We start from the raw sequence: 22,507 nt of genomic DNA, 5'->3' as shown, positions 1-22,507 counted from the left end.
TATCACGATTCATGGGCATTCTTCATATTGGAATTCAAGAACTAGATTTTGCATATTGGAATTCAAGAACTCGATTTTGCGTTTAATTTTTAAGAAAAGTTCATTGAACTTGTTGGTGTTCTTGATGGTTCAAGTGACGATGTCCGAGCGAAACCCTAAACCCTAAATCAATTGATCTTTCTATTGGTACTCTTCTCATTATCTTGATATTCTTACAAAGAACTTGATTTTGGATGTTGGAATTCAAGAAATCGATTCTGCATGTTGAACTTTTAAGAAAATTTCAAGAACTTGTTGGTTTTTTCAAGAAAATTCAAGAATCTTTTTTAAAAATCAAGTTATGTTAAGGATGTTCAATAATTTGTTTTCCCCAATTTCCCCTGCTTTCTCCTGCTTAACTGAAAAACTGGAATTGAAAAAAGACGTGGAGTTGTTCTTGAAGGCCCCACTGCACAACTATAAATTTTTTTTAAGTAGTTTAATTATAAGTAAGTTGTGATTCGTAGTATTTTGAATGAAGACACTCAATTGTAGACTTAAACCCCCCCTCACTGGCCCCCTTTTCTTTACATGTGTCTAGACTTTTTGACTTTGATTATTTTTTAAAAATGGAAAATTGTAACCTAACTTTGATTTGTACTATTTTGAATGAGTTATACTTTTTTTTTTTTATGTATCCTTTGTGTCAAAAGGTATCAACTTACCTCCTTCAGGTTAGAGTTACTGAGTTAGTATCTTTTCTATTCTTTGGAGTAATAAAAAGAGAAATATATTAATACTTGAATCTTAGAGGAAGTAACTTCATTTGAGCATTTAACACCCACACTAATGTTCCAACAGTTTTAATAAATACTATAAATCATTAATTAGAATGAGGGGATTAAGGAAAAGCTAGAATAGGCTCTGAGGAAGTGACAAAATTCTTGTGTCTCTTTGATGAGTGGAGGAAGTGGGAGCACATGTACCTCTGGTTTCTCTTAGTTTTCGACTGCAGACCATGGACTAGATCAAACTTGAGAACTGTTGCACTTTTTAGGATTACTGAATTTTGTTTCAACTGATTACATGGTCTGATTCTGTAGATATTCTGCTATGAACTGGATAGGAATCTATTGACTTCAATGACATGCTATTTGTTAAAAGTGCTGGTCATCACCTGCCCCTACTTTGTTTTACCATATGTAGGTTAAGAGAGGATTGGTTTGACTAATCGCCACAAAAAAGAAAAACATGTCACTTGTTCATTTTTGTTCCATTGTAGATATGCAATCAATTTGGCAGAGATTATGTGCAGCATTTAACTCCCCTTGTTGGCACCATTGGCTATTTTGATGTGTTTTTCAAGAATATCTTGTGGTGACTAGCTGGTACTGAGCTCTATTTTTGATATTTCTTTGTTGGAATTGTTACCAAATCTCATGGGAGGCCAAATAGATATCGTAAGGTTTTGAAGGTAAAATTCTTTTGAGTTATAGTAAGTAGTCTCCATTAGGATAGGTATAAAACTACTAACCTGGTCTTTGAAGTTTTATCTGGCCATTGTTTGTTAACAGGACGGCAAGTGTTTTGTACCTTGGAATTGATGATTATAGACAAGATGTTGGTACAACAAGTGATTTTGTATAATTGAGTTGACTGCTGCCTTCTAATAAGGAAATTTCTAGGGTTTTTTCTTTTTGCAGTAATTGTTCGTGATGTATTTTACAACTAACTAGTTCGAAGGAAGCAAATGCATTCCAAGTTCTTCTAGTTTTCTCAAAATCAAACAAGTAAAAAATATTGCTTTACATACTTTACTTCTAAAGCTGTACTCTGATCTGATTGATTTTTTGACGTGCATATAATAATCTTGAAGTCCAAGTAGGGTCTTGCATTCTCCGAAAGAGTCTCTGCTGAGAATCTCCCTTGCGCATCGCAGTGTCTCCTTCAAAATTGTTGATATTGAAAGGTCCGTCTTTGATACACTACCTAACTTAAGGATTTCCAGTCTAGTTCCTTAGATTTTGTTCATTTGCATGCAGTGAGGATGACCTGCTTTGCACATTTGCTTCTCCTTCTCCTTGCCGCTGTTGTCTAGTGGGTTTGGGATTCATCTGAGTTCCCTTAACAAATTGAATACAAGTGTTGGTGCATTCAAAGTTCCAGGATACTCTCAGGTCCTGGTGTTTACACAGTGAACCTATGCAGCCCCAAATTGTTTTCTACACTTCGTTTATTGACCTTATGATTTCTGACCAAGTATTTTTTAAATGATATGGTTATTTGTTTTCTCTCTCTAGTTTTCTTGAAATTCCTAATAGATTGTTTTTGCATACATTGGACATGCTTGTTGATAAGTTTGTGAAGCCATTCTGGAGGATTTCTCCCATTGATATTACCAAGTGGCTTAACTATATCTTTTCTTAGATTTGGCAACCAGAGCTTTGCAGATGAGAGGCACCGTCATAGATATGAGGTTCACCACTTTTTTTTCTTTAAATTTGGAACTGTGGTGTAACTATTGCACATCTAGGTGGACTGGTTTAATAATCATATGTAGACCATAAGATGTGATATCATTAGTAAGGGATGTATGCTAAAAACTTATCCTGTGCTATGTAGGTGGATCCTGATATGGTGCAGCAATTTGAAGATGCTGGCCTTTCTTTCACTGGCAAAGATGAAAGTGTTTGCCACATGGAGGTGAACCTTTTTATATAATTGAATTATGAAGTCATGATAGATACTCGTGGTGTTGTTTTTGGTTTAATTATAACTGAATTATGAAGCCATGGAAAGATGTGGAGTTTTTCTTGTTGAAGGCACCACTGGCACAACTCTAAAAAAAATATCTGTATTTTTAATTATAAGAAGTTGTGATTTGTAGTATTTTGAATGAAGACACTCGATTGGACAAACTTTCGTATAAACCCTTAGTGGTCATTTTCTTTTACGTGGTCTAGACTTTTGATTTTGATTGTTTCTTAAAAGTTGAAAATTGTGTCATGTAAGAGAAGGAGGATTTTATGTTTTCTGATTTTTTTAATATTTTGAGGATCAATAGATGTGGGCTGCTGAGAATATGGCAATTCGTGCTTTAATGCAATTTGATCGCTTGGACTAGTTGCACAAAAGGCACTGATCAGTGAGGCTCTTCAATGAATTCTTATGTTTCTATGTTTTGCTACCTATGATTACGACGGCATATGCTTTATATGAAAATTGATATACCTTTTCTCCTCTTAGTATGATGCTCAATTCTAGTATTGAAGTATTTTTTTTTCAAATGAATATTCTTAAATCACAACACTTCCTTTTTTCCATGAGATTTACTTCCTTGTAGGACTGTTCTTTTTATGTTTGTTATTCTTATAAGTTGTGTACTTCTAGGTTGAACTTTAACCCAGTTTCCATTTTCCACCAGGTATCTGTTGCTATAGACATTGGGACCTGAATTATTAGGGTGGATGACAATGGTAAGTATTAATTTCTTTGACATTGATCTAGTGCATTTTGTTGTGCATAAAATTCTGCTCAATTAGTTATTTTACTTCATCACCTGAAGTTGTACTTTCTTTTGAAGGATCTGGTGTCTGATGCTGAGGAGAGAAAGATATGGTAATCATTTTGCAAAATATTGGACTGACAACTAGTATGTTCATAACTTGGAATGGTTGTCGATAGGGTTGCATGCATTACTCAACTGAAAGGTTGTTTGACGGTTTGTGTTTGTTAGTATCTTTTTACTGACGTTCTTTTATTTATTGTTTTACGGTTTTACTTGTAATTGGGCAAAACTGGGATGGCCAGTATAGGGGACATGATCCATGGGGATGTTTATAGTTCAGGTCCTTCTGAATTCTATTATGATTGAGATGATTTGACACATATGCAGTCTCATGGTGAAGAGAATCTTAAGAATTATATTCTACCACGAGCTATGCTCGCCTCTAGGGTGGATGGGGACTCGCATAAATGGATTGATGCTGGAAATCGAGGTAAAACAGCAGGCAGTAACAACATTTAAACTGCTCATGATGTGCTCATGCCAGGTAATTTGTCCTCGAGTGTTTTTTTGTGTTAATAATCAACTATGACATAAAATATGTGCAACTAATTAATTTTCTTTTCCATCATGCAGAATATAGAGCTGTAAGGAGACTGCATCATTCTGCAAAAGCTATCTGCTCGGAGCTTCCACTCAGTCATCCCATCAATGTGCTCAATCTTCCACCCAAAATGTGGTAAGGATGTATTCTCTCATGAAAGGTAATGTTATCTAATTTCTTGGGAGGGTTGGGTCTCTTTCTGATATCATCCCAATCAAATATTTTAGTAACTCACACGATCTGATATTTCTCTCTTCAGGCCAAGTGTTAAAATGAAATTTGTTAACATCTGGAATAGCAAATTACAAACTCAAAGGGATTGCACAAGTACACGCGATGGGGAGTCAAAAGAAGGTAAACCGTTCTTGCCATTTGTTCCTGACCTGAATAAGAGCTGAATTTTTCTAGTGCATGTTTTAGTTAATTAGCTTCATTTCTTTCATCCACTTTTCAAGATTATCTTAGATTGCATTATTATTAATCATGAAAGCAGTATAGATTACAATGTCTCTTTCTAAGTCTCCTAGGCCACACAGTCTCTTTCAAATTACATCTTGCTTATGTTTATTCAAAGTTTCTTAGATTCTGGGGCAAAATGGAGGGACTTTCATCCAGAGATTACAGTTGAGTACCTTAACTATATCTTGGATGTTTCTGCAACTTCTTCAGTATGAGATGCAGAGCGGTTCTGGAACAGAGAATCTTAAGAATCTGGATAATATACTCAATGTCACTTGGCGTCTTGCATTTTGTTGGCGATTCATTGGTTCCTGATACAATTGATAAAAACTGCCTTGAGGGTGCCAAAGTTCCCCAACAGGTTGATAAGAAGTTTATTCTGATTGTTGCGAACACAACACATATAATTGATAAGGTCTATTCGGGCCTTTGCATAGTCCATATGATCATTCTTGGTTTCTCATGATTTTCCTTAAAATGCACTTACTTTAAACAATTGTTTCTCTTAGGGATCATTTGGTTGGACTCATTAGCAAATAAAATCTCAGCATAAACTTGTGCATAAATAGTATAACATTTTTTGGCCGCGTAAGAAGAAGTAATATCTGCATAAATATGTAGCAGTCAGTTAGCCACATAAGAAAAATAAGCTCAACAAGACTAATGCATCATTTGGTTGGCGGTATTTAACTGTTCATTATTAATATCCTTATGACTTATGCAAGAGTCTATGGAACTTGATAAAATTGCCATTTACCAGAAATCCCATTGCACTAAATTTTGCAACATTCATTAAAGTTAAACTAACTCTGAGCATGAAGTTGTATGTTTTGGTTAAAGCAGTTACCTTAAATCTGATTCACAAGCAGCCAACATCTGTCACTCTTCTTTCGGTAACATTACATTCAATAAGTGTAAGTACATGTAAACCATTTGCAAATCAGTCTTTAAAAGAGAAAGGTACTGTAGTTGTTAATACAGGATTAGTTGCTCACCTACATTCTCAGACCTTTTACAATACTTTATATCTTATTCTCTTCAACATTCCTATTCCTCCCTCTGAAGGATATATGGCTGTCTAATTATGGGAAAACAAAGCATGACAAGCATTTTTTCTCAGGGTAGTTAGTCCATTCTGAGGTATCAATAGCACAGTTTTTATCAGTTCTGTGCTCCATCTTGTTGATAGCAAGAAGGATTTTTGAGGGTTTAAGGCTTTCTAGTTTCGTTTGTGTGCATTGTCTCTTAAGGTCCATTTCATGTTTTAATTGGGTTGATTATTGCAAGTGAATTATGAATTGTTACTTCTAAGGAATGAGCTTTTTTTGTTCTAATACCATCAGTAACAAGTCAATGGTAGAGGTTCTCTCTTTTTGAATTATGAGGACTTGAAACTCAAATAGCTTCCAACTTAATTTGGAAAACTATTTATGACATCATTCATGTTTAAGGAAATACTCTAGTAGCTAACAAGATTCTTGTGCATGTGTTTCATAAGAAAATGGTTGTTTTCTTGATTATACAGATTCTGTTTTTTTGGGTGTTAGTCTAATGTTCTGTGTATTTTGGGAGTTTAGTATAACTAATGTGGTCAAAATTTGTCAGGAGATTCAGAAAAATCTTTATTAACCAAGTTCATTTTAGATGAAGACGATCATCTTATGGACCTCTTTAAACAGACTGAAAATTATGGTTCTGGCCTGCCGTTTTTTAGTCCAGAACCATCTCCTCCGTCACCAGATACTTTGCTCGGGACCAAGTTTCAAGATGTTAATCCTTAACATTGCTGAAAATGGTATAGAAACTTCTGTTAAACATGAAGTTGTTATCACATATGATTTTGGAATTCCTGCCATATATAAGATGGGAAAAGAGGACTGCTTGTTCCCAATTTTTTTGTATTTGGCGTTAATTCTGGAAGAGCTTGAAAAATTATGTCACCATTTTACTCTTTGTCTCATTGAGGTTACTCAAGGAAGGAGACATATTGCCATTTATTTGGAAGTTTGAAGTACCTGCTTGGAGTATAAAAAATTCGTGAGCATCCCATGAGTGGTCGGCTTACTATCTTATAAAGAACTTTGCACCAAATTTTTCAAACTGAACCTAAACATAATTTTGACCTGTCTTTTGGAATGTGCCTAAATAGTGGTTTCAAAAGTTCTATCGAAGTGTTTCTCCACTCAAACCTTTATGACTAAATGTATTTGTAATCATGTAGCAAATACTTGAAGAATTGATTTTTCATGCTCAAACACATCACACTCCCAATTGGTGCCTCAGGGAAACATGGTTTTGTCAAGTCTGTCTCTGATTTCAATACAGCCTATCTGGTTAAAATTGACATCTCTAAATAGCTCTTTGTAAACCCTATCCTGGAAAATTTAGCACAGGTTCCTGGAAGCAAGCAAGCGAGGAATCTGTAGAAGTTGTCTTGTGTGATGAAGAGGCTGTCGGAAGTCGGAACATCTGATACAGTTGGATGTGGAGCAAAAGTTCTCCGTGGTAGCAGTGGGAAGTCGGAACAGCTGATACAGTTGGATGTGGAGCAAAAGTTCTTTGTGGTAGCAGTGGGCTGGAGAATATTTCCCCTCTTACTGGATCAACAATGACAATGGTATGTCTCCTTTCATAGATAAGCATTTTAGACAACTTGCCATCAACCCGTCACAGTATATATCTGAGTATCTGCAGAGGTAGTCCCTACCAATAATAGAAATGCTTGTCTAGGATTGATCTTAATAATCTAGAAATATAATTCAAGCTGATTAGATGTTCCATTTGGCAAGTTTTATTACAATTTGCCTTCAATGTGTAGTCACCTTTAGGTTTTGTTTGATGGGTTAGTGATACGAATAGTTTGCTCTCCCCTTTTTTAATCATCCAAAGGAAAATTTGTTTCTCTCTTCACTTCAATGAGAGAGAAAATTGTGTGAGTTCTGATCATTATATCACCCACATCAGTACCCAACTCTGGGATTTGAACCTTGAGAAACTCACTATTGTTTCATTATAGAAGTGTAAACTGTTAAGAAACTTGTTTTGCCCATTATAACCAAATTTCTCTTTCACCTTGATGCTTCAACGATTAAGTGTGGAATTGAGAGGTGAATGATTTGCGTTGATATTATATGTTTTGTCTATAATCAAAAGAAAAGATCTAAAGACACTTGAAAATTAAATATGAATTTTTTCTGGACCAAAATAATGAGATGTGTTATTGCCTAAATCATTAGTGTGTCATCTGTCTCTTCCATCACACATATGAACTTTCTTTTTGTATACAAGGATTTTATTTCCTATCAGGAACATTATTATGATCGTCAGTTGTATTTGTTTGATCATACTGAATCTTGGCCAAGAAATGTGTGAATCAAAGAACTGTTTGCTCTATATTGAACTACACAACCATGGCAATCCGTATGCCTCGTATGATCAAGAAAACTTCTACAGCTGGAGACGTTCCGAAAGGCCATTTTGCTATTTATGTTGGGGAGAAGCAAAAGAAGAGATTTGTGATCCCCATTTCATTCTTGAGCCAACCTTTATTTCAAGAGTTGCTTAGTCAAGCTGAGAAAGAATTTGGCTTTGATGATCCAATGGGAGGTGTGACAATTCCCTGTAGTGAGGATGTGTTCATTAATCTTACTTCTCCCTTGAATAGGTTCTGAGGCTTTTCGTTTCACAATTTTGTAAAGAAGTAACCTTTGTAGTTAGGAGAGACTCATTATTCAATACACATTACTGAAAATTAGATAGAGGGGGCTATTTGTCCTAGTCCCAATTGTTGAATGTAATTTTCTGTAGCTGATGTCAAAAAGACATACACCACATTTTTTAGCAAATGAAATCTGTTCAGATCGCCAACTGAATTCTTGTTTGAGAATTTTTTTTGCTTGATTTCATTTCTTTATAACAGCGGAATTGGAGCTTCTGAAGCACTGAGTCTATGTAATCCTAAATACTAAAGTCTTCTCGTGGACACTTTTCTTCTACAGTTCTACTACGAATCTAATATACAACTATTCTTATATTTAATTTAATATGTATAAATATTAATTTATAATCTTATAAGTATATAACTTTCTATTAAAATTTTGCACAAGTTAAATAATATAAGTTTTATAAGTATATAATTTTAATTAGATAAAATTATAATTTGAGTTCGTTTCTGTTTTTGACATGATAACCATAACTGTTAAGTAGAAGTATTATTCAACATTTAAATTTTGTTTATTATCATTAGCCGTGTTTCACACTCTCAACATTATGGATTCTCCTTGACTTGATTTAAGGCTAATATTTGGTATGTCTCTCTTTTTTTTTTCTCTCCAATACATAAATTACTTAACAATATAGCTATGTGTTTTGACAGTGCTTCTAACATTGAGAAGCAAAGTAGATCTCAGATATATCCTTATTTTTGTTGAACCTAAACTGTCCAAAATCTTTATATGACTTGACTTGGGAGCCATCAAATACCTCTGAGGAATTTAAGGTGAGATACTTTGTTGGGATTTATGTTTTAATTTGTTTTGGGGTTGGGAAATGAATGTGGGTCTTTGGATTTGTTTTTATGAAATGTGCTTATGTTAGGGTTTGTTTTGAGAGAATTCTGTAGAAAAAAAAATTCAAAAATACTGTGGGTGAAATTAAAAGGTGAAATTATTTATTACTAATCGTATTGAATTTCAAAGTTAACAAGGAGAGGCCTTTTTTTGGTCCAATATTTTGTTATGGGGATAACCATTCAAAACCACTATGTTCATGTCTGGTCTATGAACATAAGTTTTATACGATGATAATAACAAATTTCACATTCAATGAATAATTTTTTCTTATTAAAAAAACATAAAAAATTAAGTACTAGAATAAGATAATTTACTAAAAATAATATATTTATTAGTACTATTTGGTAGGATTAAGTAGTTATTTTTCCGCGTTCTATTTTTCAGCCGCGTGTATTAACTGGTTCGATAACTTATAAAATAGAGTACCTAGTGCGCATTTAAGAACTCACCCCATCACTGCTCCGACTGCCTATTAAAAAAGAGTCGGAACTTTTAAGCTACCGGCCTATCGGAAAATCTATCACGATTCATGGGCATTCTTCCATTAAAAAGGAGGAAAATTCAAGAATTCGATTATGCGTTTAATTTTTAAGAAACGTTCGTTGAACTTGTTGGTGTTCTTGATGGTTCAAGTGATGATGTCCGATTGAAACCCTAAACCCTAAATCAATTGATCTATCTATTGGTACTCTTCTCATTATCTTGATATTCTTCCAAAGAACTCAATTTTGGATGTTGGAATTCAAGAAATCGATTTTACATGTTGAACTTTTAAGAAAATTTCAAGAAGTTGTTTTTTTCAAGATTTTTTTTTTTTAAAAGCAAGTTATGTTTTCATCCTGTCAGTGTATGTTAAGGATGTTCAAGAATTTTTTTAACTGAGAAACTGGAATTGAAAAAAAGAACGTGGAGTTGTTCTTGAAGGACCCACTGCGCAACTATATAAAAAAATTAATTTGTTTAATTATAAGTAAGTTGTGATTTGTAATATTTTGAATGAAGACACTCAATTGTAGACTTTTTGACTTTTGATTGTTTCTTAAAAATGGAAAATTGTAGCCTAACTTTGATTTGTAGTAGTTTGAATGAGTATACTTTTTTATGTATCCTTTCTGTCAAAAGATATCAACTTACCTCCTTCAGGTTAGAGTTACTGAGTTATTATCTTTTCTATTAGAGTTACTGAGTTAGTATCTTTTCTATTCTTTGGAGTCATAAAAAAGAGAAATATATTAATCTTGGATCTTAGAGGAAGTAACTTCATTTGAACATTTAACACCTACACTAATGTTCCAACAGTTTTAATAAATACTATAAATCATTAATTAGAATGAGGGGGTTAAGGAAAAGCTCTAATAGGCTCTGAGGAAGTGACAAAATTCTTATATCTCTTTGATGAGTGGAGGAAGTGGGAGCACATGTAACCAGAGGACTGCATCTGGTTTCTCTTAGTTTTCGACTGCAGACCATGGACTAGATCAAACTTGAGAACTGTTGCACTTTTTAGGATTACTGAATTTTGTTTCAACTGATTACATTGTCTGATTCTGTAGACATTCTGCTATGAACTGGATAGGAAACTATTGACTTCAATGACATGCTATTTGTTGAAAGTGCTGGTCATCACCTGCCCCTACTTTGTTGTACCATATGTAGGTTAAGAGAGGATTGGTTTGACTAATCGCCACAAAAAAAGAAAAACATGTCACTTGTTCATTTTTGTTCCATGGTAGATATGCAATCAATTTGGCAGAGATTATGTGCAGCATTTAACTCCCTTTACTGGCACCATTGATACTGATGAAGCTATTTTGATGTGTTTTTCAAGAATATCTTGTGGTGACAAGTTGGTTCTGAGCTCTATTTCTGATATTTCTTTGTTGGAATTGTTACCAAATCTCATGGGAGGCCTAATAGATATTGTAAGGTTTTGAAGGTAAATTTCTTTTGAGTTATAGTAAGTAGTCGACATTAGGATAGGTATAAAACTACTAACCTGGTCTTTGAAGTTTTATCTGGCCATTGTTAACAGGATGGGAAGTGTTTTGTACCTTGGAATTGATGATTATAGACAAGATGTTGGTATAACAGGTGATTTTGTATAAGCCTACCTGATAATTGAGTTGACTGCTGCCGGCTAATAAGGAAATTTCTAGGGTTTTTTCTTTTTGCAGTAATTGTTTGTGATGTATTTTACAACTTACCTGTTCGAAGGAAGCAAATGCACTCCAAGTTCTTCTAGTTTTCTCAAAATCAAACAAGTAAAAAATATTGCTTTACATACTTTACTTCTAAAGCTGTACTCTGATCTGATTGATCTTTTGGTGTGCATATATAATCTTGAAGTCCAAGTAGGGTCTTGCATTCTCCAAAAGAGTCTCTGCTAAGAATCTCCCTTGCGCATCGCAGTGCCTCCTTCAAAATTGTTGATATTGAAAGGTTCGTCTTTAATACACCACCTAACTTAAGGATTTCCTGTCTAATTCCTTAGATTTTGTTCATTTACATGCAGTGAGGATGACCTGCTGTTGTCTAGTGGGTTTGGAATTCATCTTGAGTTCCCTTAATAAATTGAATGCAAGTGTTGGTGCATTCGAACTTTGAGGATAACTCTCAGGTCCTGGTGTTTAAACAGTGAACCTATGCAGCCCCAAATTGATGGATAAAGAGATGTGATAAGTCATCTTTTCTACACTTTGTTTATTGACTTTTTGATTTCTGACCAAGTATTTTTTAAAATGATATGGTTCTTTGGCTTTTCTCTCTGGTTTTCTTGAAATTCCTAATAGATTGTTTTTGCATACATTGGGCATGCTTGTTGTTAAGTTTCTGAAGCCATTCTGGAGGATTTCTCCCATTGATATTACCAAGTGGCTTAACTATATCTTTTCTCAGATTTGGCAACCGGAGCTTTGCATATGAGAGGCATTTTTTTTTTTCTTTAAATTTGGAACTGTGGTGTAACTATTGCACATCTAGGTGGACTGGTTTAATAATTATATGTAGACCATAAAATGTGATTTCTTTAGTAAGGGATGTATGCTAAAAACTTATCCTGTGCTATGTAGGTGGATCCTGATATGGTGCAGCAATTTGAAGATGCTGGCCTTTCTTTCACTGGCAAAGATGAAAGTGATCGGCACATGGAGGTGAACCTTTTTATATAATTGAATTATGAAGTCATGAATCATGATAGATACTCGTGGTGTTGTTTTTGGTTTAATTATAACTGAATTATGAAGCCATTGAATGGGAAGATGTGGAGTTTTTCTTGTTGAAGGCCCCACTGGCACAATTCTTAAAAAATAAGTAGTTTAATTATAAGAAGTGATTTGTAGTATTTTGAATGAAGACACCCGATTGGACAGACTTCCGTATACACCCTCAGTGGTCATTTTCTTTTACATGGTCTAGACTTATTTTCATCTTTGAAATGAACATGGTCTAGACTTTCTGATTTCAATTGTTTCTTATAAGTTGTAAAATTGTGTCATGTAAGAGAATGGGGGATTTTATGTTTTCTGATTTTGTTAATGTTTAGAGGATCAATAGATGTGGGCTGCTGAGAATATGGCAAGTCGTGCTTTAATGCAATTTTAATAGCTTGGACTATTTGCACAAAAGGCACTGATCAGTGAGGCTCTTCAATGAATTCTTATGTTTCTATTTTTGCTACCTCTGATTACAAGGGCATATGCTTTATATGAAAATTGATATACTTTTTCTCCTCTTAGTATGATGCTCAATTCTAGTATCAAAGCATTTTTTTTTTTTCCAAATGAATATTCTTATATAACAACACTTTCTTTTCTCCATGAGATTTACTCCCTTGTAGGACTGCTCTTTTTATGTTTGTTATTCTTATAAGTTGTGTACTCCTAAGTTGAACTTTAACCCAGTTTCTATTTTCCACCAGGTATCTGTTGCTATAGACATTGGGACCTGAATTGTGAAGGTGGATGACAATGGTAACTATTAGTTTCTTTGACGTCGATCTAAATGCATTTTGATATGTATAAAATTCTGCTCAATTTATTATTTTACTTCATCACCTGAAGTTGGTACTTTCTTTTGAAGGATCTGGTGTCTCACGAGATGGACAGATGCTGAGGAGAGAATGATATGGTAATCATTTTGCAAAATATTGGACTGACAACGATTATGTTCATAACTTGGAATGGTTGTCGTAGTCTATAGGGTTGCATGCATTCCTCAACTGATAGGTTGTTTGATGGTTTGTGTTTATTAGTATCTTTTTACGGGTGTTCTTTCATTTTTTGGTTTGCGGTTTTACTTGTAAGTGGGCAAACTGGTATGGCCAGTATAGGGGACTTGATCCATGGGATGTTTATAGTTCAGGTCCTTCTTAATTCTATTATGATTGAGATGATTTGACACATATGCTTTCTCTTGGTGAAGAGAATCTTAAAATTAGTTGCTACCACGAGCTATGTTCTCCTCTAGGGTGGATGGGGACTCACATAAATGGATTGACGCTGGAAATCGAGGTAAAACAGATGAGCTTATAAGGAAGAAGAAGAGTAGAAGAAGTCATTCAGTTCCTCCATTTTACCAAGACAAGAAGAAGTTCTTTGCCACAACTGAGTCTTCAAGAAAGGCAGCAGGAAATAACAACATTTAAACTGTTTATGATGTGCTCATGCCAGGTAATTTCTCCTCAAGTGTTTTTTTGTGTTAATAATCAACTATGACAGAAAATATGTGCAACTAATTAATGTTCTTTTCTATCGTGCAGAATCTAGAGCTGTAAGGAGACTGCATCATTCTGCAGAAGCTATCTGCGCGGAGCTTCCACTCAGTCATCCCATCAATGTGCTCAATCTTCCACCCAAAATGTGGTAAAGGGTGTGTTCTCTGATGAAAGGTAATGTTATCAAATTTCTTGGGAGGGTTGGGTCTCTTTCTGATATTATCTCAATCAAATATTTTAGTAATTCACACGACCTGATATTTCTCTATTCAGGCCAAGTGTTAAAATGAAATTTGTTAACATCTGGAATAGAAAATTACAAACTCAAGGGGATTGCACAAGTACATGCGATGGGGAGTCAAAAGAAGGTAAACCGTTCCTGCCATTTGTTCCTGACCTGAATAAGAGCTGACTTTTCTAGTGCATGTTTTAGTTAATTAGCTTCATTTCTTTCATCCACTTTTCAAGATTATCTTAGATTGCATTCTTATTAATCATGAAAGTATTTTAGATTACGATGTCTCTTTCTAAGTCTCCTAGGCCACACAGTCTCTTTCAGATTACATCTTTTTTTTTTGGTAATTAAGGGATTTTATATTTTATTAATCACCAAGTAAAACTTTACAAAACCACAGCATTGCAACTCAGCTTGCTGTGTCAGGGAAGGAAAAAAAAACTAAAAAAAAAACTTCTAGCTCTATTCCCTAGGAACCTAGTCCCCCTACGATCTACGAACACTCTTCTCTATAGCATTGATGTATCATCAAGTATCAGAACCTACAATTTTGTAGAAAGGCTTTGGCCCCTATCTTGGCTCGAACATTACAGGTGTAAGCTATGTGCCTAGCAATATCTTCAGGTCTTTTAGTAATTTTCTGAAATATGCGCATGTTTCTTCCCCCTCATACTCCATGGATTGTCTCAGCATAAACCACTCTAAAAATCCTTGCTTCTACGGTTCTACCTTTTGCATTCCTCATTGCCCAAGTGAAGTGTTGCTGCCACGTCATTGCTTTGTATGGTCGACCGTGTAGCCACATCAATAGCCTGCTCCATACATTTCTACTGAAGGAACATTCAGCAAACAAATGATCTCTACTTTCATCATGTCCCTGGCAAAATACACCAGTGTTTCCCACATCCATTCCCCAACTCGACAGTCTATAGCCGGTGAGTAATCTATTCTGAAACTGCAGCCACATAGTGAATATGGCTTTGCCACTTGGGTCATTTTTAAACATAAAACATTTCCATTCGATTCTTGGTTGTTGGCCAATAAGCTGGATATACATTTGCCTGATGATACTGCTAGTTCCTTTGGGAACTATTTGACTCTGGTCTATCACAGTCCTTACTTAAATTATCTTCCTTACCAACCAGGAAGCTTGTTGTGGAATAGGCATAGTATTGATATGCTGATATTTTATATAATAAGAGTGGATCCACCTTATCCATAGCTTATCCAACTTGTGAGCAAGGTCCCAGTGATTTTTTGCGATTGCCGCTCTATTCCATAAGTTGAGATTGATGAGATTTAGTCCACCTATGGATTTAGGGGTACAAACTCTCTCCCAGGACACCAAGGCCTTCTTGGTTATCACATTAATCCCAGACCATATATAGCTCCTACAGTAAGCTTCCACAACCTTCATTAGCTTTGTAGGGATCTTGCTTATGTTTATTCAAAGTTTCTTGGATTCTGGGACAAAATGGAGGGACTTCCGTCCATAGATTACAGTTGAGTACCTTAGCTATATGGACAAGATGATGGACTTTTACCTTTTCCAGTATGAGATGCAGAGCAGTTCTGGAACAGAGAATCATAAGAATCTAGATACTATACTCAATGTCACTTCTGGCGTCTTGCATTTTGTTGGCGATTCATTGGTTCCTGATACCATTGATAAAAACTGCCCGGAGGGTGCCAAAGTTCTCGAACATGTTGACAAGAAGTTTATTCCGAGTGTGGCGAGCAAAGCACCTGATGTAACTGATCAGGTCTATTTTGTCCTTTGCATTATCGGCCATTTTTGGTTTCTCACGAATTTCCTTATAATTCATTTACTTGAATGATTGTTTCTCTTAGGGATCATTTGGTTGGACTCATTAGCAAATATAAATCTCAGCATACCCAAATTTGAATACCTATTCATAATTTGCTTCAAAACTGCAGCTTGTGATAACTTGTTTGATTTTCTGAGGGCCATTTTTGTATGTTTTCTTGAAGAAATTTGAGGGCTTAATGCTACTAAAAAAATACAAATGGTTGTGTTTGGGATATAGAGATGGGAAGCTATTTATGGAGGATGATCCCAACTTATTTATCTTTGTTTATGAAGAAACCAATGTACTTGTAAAAGATAGCAAACAAGATTATGTACTTAGGGAGCCAACTATTTAACCAATGGTCAATGGATTGTTCTTTGCATATATAATACTCCCTCTGGCTCGGAATTTTAATATGCCAACTTTTTATCTCTTATCCTTTTTATATAAGTGGACACAAAGTTTGCATCTGGGGTATGGTTAATTCCTAGATATCCTCATAAGCTACCAGCAATATTTATGGATTTGATTCTTAGAGATCCTTTGTTCCCTATAGGAAAATATATGAGGACCTATTGCTAAAGCAATTAATCATGTCAACTAGCTGGAAGGCAGGCCCATGTGATTACTAACATATCATTGTCTTTAAGACTTTAACTGATGTCCAATCCAAATGGCTCTTTCCAAGTTTCAAAATAAGGTAGGGCCTATTGTTCTTTAACTAACACCACAAAGTGTTCAATACTTGGAAGGCAAGAGCATGTGATACTACAGTGCCATTGTCTTCTGCTGGTACCCACACATTCCTATTAAACACACATCAATATGAGTTGCCATTCCTATATAAACATATCTAAAGAAGTATCGACCACCACAACACTCAGCAAACATCAAAGCTTTCTCTGCTTTTGAGTAACCTTACAATCCTTCTTTTTGTCTCATCTATACTAAAACTAAGAGATCATGGCTATTCTTCGTATGATTAAGAAGTCTTCTGCAACTAGAGATATTCCCAAGGGTCATTTTGCTGTGTATGTTGGGGAGATGCAGAAAAAGAGATTTGTGATCCCCATATCATTCTTGAGCGAACCTTTATTTCAAGACTTGCTTAGTCAATCTGAGGAAGAATTTGGCTTCGACCATCCAATGGGTGGTGTGACTATTCCCTGCAGCGAGGATTTGTTCATCGATCTCACATCTCGATTGCGGAAGTGAGAAGGAAGCCAGTCCCCATTTTTTTAATTACACAATTTTGTATAGCTGTAGTAAGCCAGGATAGACACTGTGTACAGTTGAGAGTTAGAAGAAACACTAGGTAGACTAAGGACACATTTTTCTACTTCAAAAGAAATTGAAGTAATGGAACTTTTTACTTACATGGTTTCATTCTATACCATACATTGATGTAATCAACTCATTACAATAGAAAATTTTTGCTCAACTCTCATAGTTTGTTGGTCAGAATCTAGACTTCTAAAGTGCCACAACTCATTCTATTGGTAATAATTACACTTTGTGGTTCCAAATGAAGTCAAATACACTTGATAGTGTCCATCATACAATGAAGTATAATTCAACATGTACTAGATCTGCCATTCTGCAGCAATGTGCAAGTACTGAGTTCAGCTGAATGCAATAGAAACTGGATGTAAATTGATTTAACTCTTAATAATATATACTCCATATTTATACTTTTCTTGAATATGGACTCAATTTTCTGCAAGACCAAGGTTTTGACCGACTCATAATTTTAATGTACATTTGCAAACACAGACATGTTGATGGTCAATAAACATTTTTATTTTCTACTATTTGGTAACACTTTTCAAAATCTATTGAAATAACAAGGGTTATTCTAATCCGGAAAGTTGATCGTACAAGTTGTCAGCTATTGCAGTAAATTTATCAATTTGATCTCTAAAGATAGTCTGTTCTGTACCTTGTCATGAAAAACACTGGGGTCTGCTGCTATTCAAGATTAATGGCTAAGATCATATATATTAGACAATGAGTTGGGCAACAAGACAATGTGATACTTCATGTGCTATTGTCAATAAACAGTGTCGACCAGTGAAATCTTTCATATTTTTGACTTCTTTTCTCTTATAGTTTTTATATAAGTGGACACAAAGTTTGCATCTGGGGTATGTTTTATTCCTAGAAATCATCATAAGCTACCAGCAATATTTATGGATTTGATTCTTAGAGATCCTTTGTTCCCTATAGGAAAATATATGTAGGACCTATTGAACTTGATCTTATATGAGCTAAAACAATTAATCATGTCAACTAGTTGGAAGGCATGACCATGTGATGCCCAATCCAAATGGCTCTTCATCACATATCATGAGATTTTATGACTTCTCATCACTTCTTAAAAAATCTGTAATGAATAATGCTTCTTTCCAAGTTTCAAAAAAGGTAGGGCCTATTGTTCTTCAACTAATACCACAAAGTTTTCAAAACTTGGAAGGCAAGAGCATGTGATACTTCAGTGACATTGTCTTCTGCTGGTGCCCACAAATTCCATTCAATACACATCAATATGAGTTGCCATTTCCTATATAAACATATCCAAAGAGTTATCTATCACCACAACACTCAGCAAACTTTAAAGTATTCTAAGTTTTCTCTGCTTTTGAGTTCCTTAATACTAATTCTTTTTCTTTTCTTATCTATACTAAAACTCAAAGATCATGGCTATTCTCCGTATGATCAAGAAGTCTTCCGCAACTAGAGATATTCCCAAAGGCCATTTTGCTGTGTATGTTGGGGAGACGCAAAAAAAGAGATTTGTGATCCCGATATCATTCTTGAGCGAACCTTTATTTCAAGACTTGCTTAATCAAGCTGAGGATGAATTTGGCTTCGAACATCCAATGGGCGGTGTGACTATTCCCTGCAGTGAAGATTTGTTCATCGATCTCACATCTCGATTGAGGAAATGAGAAGGAAGCTAGTCCCCATTTTTTTGTTACACAATTTTGGATAGTTGTAGTAAGCCAGGAACTCCACTGTGTAAAGTTGAGAGTTAGAAGAAACACTAGGTAGACTAAGGGACACATTTTTCTACTTCAAAAGAAATTGAAGTAATGACTTTTTACTTCCGTACATTGATGTAATCAATTCATTGCAATAGAATTTTTTTGCTCAACTCTCATGGTTTGTTAATCAGAATGAACTACAATCTAGTCCTCTTAAGTGGCATGCCTCATTCAATTAGTACAAATGAAAATTACACTTTATCAACTCTTCATAAGAAATAGTATCTATTCTTTTGAATATGAACTCAAATTTCTAGCCATAATAAAGTTTTGACTGACTCATAATTTAATGGAGATTTGCATAACATCGACAGACACATATTATGCCAGTAAAAAAATATTGTATTCTCTACTATTTGGAAATATTTCGCGAAAATCTATTGAAATGGCTTGGTTTATTTTAATCAGGAAAGTTGATCCTACATAATGACTTAGCTTGAGGGACCAAGCAATGGTCAGATTGTAGTACCTAACTCTGGGATTTGAACCTTGAGAAACTCACTATTGTTTCATTATAGAAGTGTAAACTGTTAAGAAGCTTGATGACAGAAAACTTGTGCAACTAATTAATGTTCTTTTCCTTCGTGCAGAAACTATAGCAGTTAGTAGACTGCATCATTCTGCGGAAGATATCAGCTGGGAGATTCCACAGCAGTCATCCCATCAATGTGATCAATCTTTCACTCCAAGTTGTGGTGACGGTTACTTCTGTGATGAAAGGTAGTGTTATCCAATTTCTTGGGAGGGTTATTAGGTCTCTTTCAGATATTATCTCAATTAAATATGTCAGTAACGAACACGACCTGATGTTTCTCTCTTCAGGCCAAGTGTGAAAAGGGAACTTGTTAACATCTGGAATAGCAAATTGCAAGCTCAAGGGGAGTGCACATGTACACGCGATGGGGAGTGAAAAGAAGGTAAACCATTCCTGCCACTAGTCTCTGACCTGAATAAGAGCTGAATTTTCCTAGTGCATGTTTCAGTTAATTAGCTTCATTTCTTTCACCCACTTTTGAAGATTATCTTAGGCTGCATTCTTATTAATCATGAATGCATTAGAGATTACAATGTCTCTTTCTAAGACTCCTATGCCACATAGTCTCTATTTTGTTAAGATGATGAACTTTACCTTTTCCTATTGAGATACAGAACAGTGCTCTGGAACAGAGTCCAGAGAATCTTAATAATCAGTATACTGTACTCAGTGTCACTTCTGGCGTCTTGCATTTTGTTGGCGATTCATTGGTTCCTGATACCATTGATAAAAACTTCCCGGAGGGTGCCAAAGATCTCCAACAGGTTGACAAGAAGTTTATTCCGATTGTGGCGAGCACAGCACCTGATATAACTGATCAGGTCTATTCTGTCCTTTGCATTATCGGCCATTTTTGGTTTCTCATGAATTTCCTTATAATTCATTTTCTGTAAATGATTGTTTCTCTTAGGGATTGTTTGGTTGGACTCATTAGCAAATATAAATCTCAGCATACCCAAATTTGAATACCTATTCATAATTTGCTTCAAAACTGCAGCTTGTGATAACTTGTTTGATTTTCAGATGGCCATTTTTGTATGTTTTCTTGAAGAAATTTGAGAGCTTAATGCTACTAAAAAAGTACTAATGGTTGTGTTTTGGATAGAGAGATGGTAAGCTATTTATGGAGGAAGATCCCAACTTATTTATCTTTGTTTATGAAGAAACCAATGTATTTGTAAAAGATAACAAACAAGATTATGTACTTAGGGAGCCAACTATTTAACCAATGGATTGTTTTTGCATATATAATACTCCCTCTGTTTCTATTTGATCGTCTGATTTTGACTAACTGGCTCGGAATTTTAATAAGCCAACTTTTTATCTCTTATCCTTTTTATATAAGTGGACACAAAGTTTGCATCTGGGGTATGGTTAATTCCTAGATATCCTCATAAGTTACGAGCAATATTTATGGATTTGATTCTTAGAGATCCTTTGTTCACTATAGGAAATAAATGTGTAGGACCTATTGAACTTGAACTTATATATGCTAAAGCAATTAATCATGTCAACTAGCTGGAAGGCAGGACCATGTGATTACTACTATATCATTGTCTTTAAGACTTTAACTGATGTCCAATCCAAATGGCTCTTTCCAAGTTTCAAAATAAGGTAGGGCCTATTGTTCTTTAACTAACACCACAAAGTTTTCAATACTTGGAAGGCAAGAGCATGTGATACTTCAGTGACATTGTCTTCTGCTGGTGCCCACAAATTCCTATTCAACACACATCAATATGAGTTGCCATTTCCTATATAAACATATCCAAAGAGGTATCTACCACCACAACACTCAGCAAACATCAAAGCTTTCTCAGCTTTTGAGTAACCTTACAATCCTTCTTTTTTTCTCATCTATACTAAAACTAAGAGATTATGGCTATTCTCCGTATGATCAAGAAGTCTTCCACAACTAGAGATATTCCCAAGGGGCATTTTGCTGTGTATGTTGGGGAGATGCAGAAAAAGAGATTTGTGATCCCCATATCATTCTTGAGCGAACCTTTATTTCAAGACTTGCTTAGTCAATCTGAGGAAGAATTTGGCTTCGACCATCCAATGGGCGGTGTGACTATTCCCTGCAGTGAGGATTTGTTCATCGATCTCACATCTCGATTGCGGAAGTGAGAAGGAAACCAGTCCCCATTTTGTAATTATACAATTTTGTATAGTTGTAGTAAGCCAGGATAGACACTGTGTACAGTTGAGAGTTAGAAGAAACACTAGGTAGACTAAGGACACATTTTTCTACTTCAAAAGAAATTGAAGTAATGAAACTTCTTACTTACATGGTTTCATTCTATACCATACATTGATGTAATCAATTCATTGCAACAGAAATTTTTTGCTCAACTCTCATTGTTTGTTAGTCAGAATCTAGTCTTCTAAAGTGCCACAACTCATTCTATTGGTAATAATTACACTTTGTGGTTCCAAATAAGTCAAATACACTTGGTAGTGTCCATCATACAATGAAGTATAACTCAACATGTACTAGATCTGCCATTCTGCAGTAATGTGGAAGTACTGATTCAGTTGACTGAATGCAATAGAAACTGGATGTAAATTGATTAACTCTTAATAATATATACTCCATATTTATACTTTTTCTTGAATATGGACTCCAATTTCTGCCAATACTATGGTTTTGAACGACTCATAATTTTAATGTACATTTGCAAACACAGCTTGACTATTTTCTATATTAAGTAACATTTCCAAAAAGAATGACACATTTTTATATTAACATTTCATCTATAGAATGCCTATTTTACCCTTAATGGAATGATTTACAGCCATACAAATTTCTAACATTTATTTTGGACCACAAGTTTTAAAAGTCTTCCTTTCTTTCAAACTCCGTGCCGAGTCAAATTACCTCATATAAATGGGATGGAGGGAGCATTAGACAATGTGATACTTCATGTGCTATTGTCAATAAACAGTGCAAACAGTGTCAATCTTTCATATTTTTGACTTCTTTTCTCTTATAGTTTTTATATAAGTGGACACAAAGTTTGCATCTGGGGTATGTTTTATTCCTAGAAATC

At 34.9% G+C, this 22,507-nt stretch overlaps 1 protein-coding gene and 2 long non-coding RNA genes across 24 annotated transcripts in view; 1 reads left to right on the top strand and 2 right to left on the bottom strand.

Annotated features, from left to right (window-relative positions):
• The window catches only part of LOC125816917 (uncharacterized), a 31,138-nt gene extending 10,124 nt beyond the window's left edge, over positions 1–21,014 (bottom strand). The window contains exons 1-2 of the long non-coding RNA XR_007442246.1: positions 20,923–21,014; positions 17,815–18,118 (exon numbers count right to left, since the gene is read on the bottom strand). This is a non-coding gene — a long non-coding RNA (uncharacterized LOC125816917). The remainder of the gene's footprint in view (positions 1–17,814; positions 18,119–20,922) is intronic.
• Positions 1–22,507, bottom strand: part of LOC125816918 (uncharacterized) — a 34,230-nt gene that overhangs the window by 10,989 nt on the left and 734 nt on the right. The gene's annotated exons all lie outside the window — the stretch shown is intronic.
• Positions 1,657–21,777, top strand: LOC125816893 (auxin-responsive protein SAUR21-like). 22 transcript variants are annotated; one of them, XR_007442245.1, is made up of 12 exons: positions 1,657–1,769; positions 1,856–1,948; positions 2,022–2,156; positions 2,407–2,455; positions 12,187–12,267; positions 13,035–13,086; positions 13,196–13,341; positions 13,538–13,785; positions 13,875–14,003; positions 14,103–14,197; positions 15,618–15,770; positions 20,219–20,902. XR_007442245.1 is itself a non-coding variant. In XM_049496545.1 (11 exons), the coding sequence occupies exons 8-11, from the start codon at positions 13,779–13,781 to the stop codon at positions 17,088–17,090; spliced, it is 462 nt and encodes a 153-aa protein (XP_049352502.1). In that variant the 5' UTR covers positions 1,664–1,769; positions 1,856–1,948; positions 2,022–2,156; positions 2,407–2,455; positions 12,187–12,267; positions 13,035–13,073; positions 13,196–13,243; positions 13,538–13,778; the 3' UTR covers positions 17,091–17,284. The 22 variants fall into 22 exon arrangements, 21 of the variants coding, with proteins under 21 accessions (XP_049352502.1, XP_049352503.1, XP_049352498.1 ...); XM_049496545.1 differs by lacking the exons at positions 15,618–15,770; positions 20,219–20,902 and adding an exon at positions 16,834–17,284 and having other exon boundaries at positions 1,664–1,769; positions 13,035–13,073; positions 13,196–13,243; positions 13,875–13,977; XM_049496546.1 differs by lacking the exons at positions 15,618–15,770; positions 20,219–20,902 and adding an exon at positions 16,834–17,284 and having other exon boundaries at positions 1,664–1,769; positions 13,035–13,073; positions 13,196–13,243; positions 13,478–13,785; positions 13,875–13,977.

This window comes from Solanum verrucosum, unplaced genomic scaffold, assembly GCF_900185275.1.
Source record: "Solanum verrucosum unplaced genomic scaffold, falcon-dt-bn FXZP01000261.1, whole genome shotgun sequence".
Taxonomy (NCBI): Eukaryota; Viridiplantae; Streptophyta; class Magnoliopsida; order Solanales; family Solanaceae; genus Solanum; species Solanum verrucosum.
Note: the sequence above shows the minus strand (reverse complement) of the source record. Positions and strands in the feature narration are given on the sequence as shown.

What these genes read in the sequence shown, in the direction of transcription:
- LOC125816893 (XM_049496545.1), top strand. An exon ending in AATCTTCCACCCAAAATGTG is followed by an intron (nt 13,978 to 14,102) that starts GTAAAGGGTGTG and finishes TTCTCTATTCAG; the next exon opens with GCCAAGTGTTAAAATGAAAT. An exon ending in CGATGGGGAGTCAAAAGAAG is followed by an intron (nt 14,198 to 16,833) that starts GTAAACCGTTCC and finishes ACTAAAACTAAG; the next exon opens with AGATCATGGCTATTCTTCGT.